Source organism: Carassius auratus, chromosome 39, assembly GCF_003368295.1.
Source record: "Carassius auratus strain Wakin chromosome 39, ASM336829v1, whole genome shotgun sequence".
Taxonomy (NCBI): Eukaryota; Metazoa; Chordata; class Actinopteri; order Cypriniformes; family Cyprinidae; genus Carassius; species Carassius auratus.
The window spans coordinates 8,801,036-8,803,535 of NC_039281.1; the positions used below are offsets into that span (position 1 = coordinate 8,801,036).

Sequence of the window (2,500 nt, forward strand, 5' to 3'; positions counted from 1 at the left end):
AGGATCACACGCTGCAGTCGTCACGCTCGCACCGCTGACCTCAGACTAACACCGCTGTGTGACAGATGCTGTTGGACCGGTTTGAGTGCTGGCAGGAAGTGTCCGATGGCCTGAGAGAGAAGACTGCGCTCCTGAAACGGGAGGCGGAGCTTATGCTGAAAGTCACCAGCCAATCAGTGCAGGAGCTGAGAGCTGATGGACAGCTGGAGAAACAGAGTCTCAGTGACGTGGAGACTGCAGTTAATGAAGCTCTGGAGCAGAGCACTGACGGTACTGACACATGACCAACATCACCATGTGCTCTGAACCCTCCTGCCTCACCCCTGTGTGTGTGTGTGTGTGTGTGTGTGTAGAGATCAGACGTCAGACGGAGGAGCTCGCTCTGGATCGCTGTCAGAAGGCCTGTGTGAGGAGGAGGAGGATGATGAAGGCTCAGAGCTCTGAGTGGAGTCCTGTGTCAGACACACAGACAGACGCTCGTCTCATGATGAAGGTGAGACACCGACCGTCTCACTCTCTCTGTCACTCTCTCAATCTCTCTCTGTCTCTCAGTTCGGTTCAGATGAACTTTACTGAGCATGAACAGTTAGACAGGCATCAAGATAACTCAAGAGGAAAGAACTTACTAACCAGTCTTTAATCTATAGAAAAACTTGATTTTGTTCATTAGTGCTGCTTTGATCTGCCAATCAAGGATGATTCTTCCTGGGTTAGTTTTCCAATTTCTTTAACCGTTGTGTGTCTGGAGACTGATCCAGAGCCATCCTGAGGAAGTGTATCTGTCAGAGGATTGAAGAACACCTCAAGTCTTCAGATCCCCGGTGTCACAGATTATTATCAGTCTGTCCCTGACCCAAACCCCTGTCCCCACCAGCTCCAGAACCCCCCCATGCTGCCAGTACAGAAGCGCTCCACTGCCTCGGTCCCTAACCTCTTCTGTCCTGTGCTCTCACCCGAATCATTGCCAAGTGCTTTGAGAAGCAAACCCTGTGTCCCTGCTACACTACACCGTTCCTGTTTGCCTTTCACCGCACTAGATCAACAGCGGACGCCATCTCACCTCGCTCACCTGGGTCTCATTTATAAACCTTGCATACGCACAGATACTGTGTAAATATATACGCACTGTACGGACATTATAAACCATGCATACGAACACTTTTTCATGAAGTAAACAACGACTTTAAACTCTGTTTTCATGTCGATCTACACATTTACATTAAATATTCCACTTGTATTAAAAGAGATTAACACTGAAATTACATCATTTTACAAACAACATAATTGCATAATTTCATTAGCAATAAACAATTTTCCTGTGACATGTTATTTTTATTAAAGCGAGGAGTTCTATAGGTGCACAGTAATTAATCTTCCAACTAAACTACAGACCACATGTTATGATAAATATATTAGATGATGAACACTTACTGTGATATTACGACGCTGCTGGATTACTGTAGAAACAGCTGCACGGAGGAGTTAATGTGTGTGAAGTCATCTCTACTACAGTATGAAATATTCCACTATATCTGAAGGACATAACTAGGAGAAAACTGTAAGATTTGCATGTTTCCTCTTTACAATACTTTATCAGTGACGAGCCGAATCAGACAATACACTGCAATAAATATGTGTTTATCTGTTTCCCCTAAAATAGCTCAAATATGTTTATCTTATCAGCAACATACATTTAACTTAAAATAATCTAAATTCTATTTGGCCAGTGTAAAAGAATTAAATCATCTAAAATATCTGAGAACTCTCTAAAACCATTTTTAATGGATATTTTCATATATTTATTCTAAAACACAGCAGGGATAGTATTTCCCTCTGTCTCTGTGTTAAACATGGTGTCACGTGTAAATGATATGCAGATGAGGTTATGAATATTAAAACAAGGCGTGGTAAGCTCCATATATGGTGATTCTGGGAGGAGTCGAGTGGAGATGTACACAATCTTCCCCTGACTGGGATTTATAAAGAGATTTTTCACAGGTTCTGGCCTGTGCATGGTTTTATATATCTGAAAACTTTTGGGCACACGCAAAATCTAGCTTTTGTGCCTATGTAAAATTTTAGGATGAAATCTACAGAGAGTTTTATAAATGAGACCCCTGGACAGTCAAAATACACACATGAGAATGCTGTTCACCTCGGTGTGCATTATTTATCCAATAATTCAATGTTCCGGAGTCAATTATTCCTTACTTAAGAAAGTTTACCTGAGTCCCAGGATCCTTGCTGAATTCTACCGCTGTACCATTGAGAGCATCTCAGTGTGGTCCAGCAATCGCTCCGTATCTAATTCTATAAATATCATTGCACTACTATTATTTTGCATATAATACATTGTTCAACAATATATTTGCACATTCATCCAACTGTTTTTATTAGCACTGTTCTCACGTTCCTGCTATTCATAATAATATATATATAATCCTTCATTGCTCTGTTCATAATGTCATTGCATTCCTATTTATATTCTGTATATACTCTG

General features: G+C 41.4%; 1 protein-coding gene across 3 annotated transcripts in view; it reads left to right on the forward strand.

The window, feature by feature from the left end:
• The window catches only part of evc (EvC ciliary complex subunit 1), a 31,310-nt gene that overhangs the window by 5,084 nt on the left and 23,726 nt on the right, over positions 1-2,500 (forward strand). For all 3 annotated transcript variants that reach the window (XR_003277908.1, XM_026225718.1, XM_026225719.1), the window contains exons 9-10: positions 66-270; positions 354-493. Coding sequence is in view for 2 of the 3 variants with exons in the window: in XM_026225718.1 (XP_026081503.1) it covers positions 66-270; positions 354-493 (345 nt within the window). In the remaining variant the exon portion in view is untranslated. The remainder of the gene's footprint in view (positions 1-65; positions 271-353; positions 494-2,500) is intronic.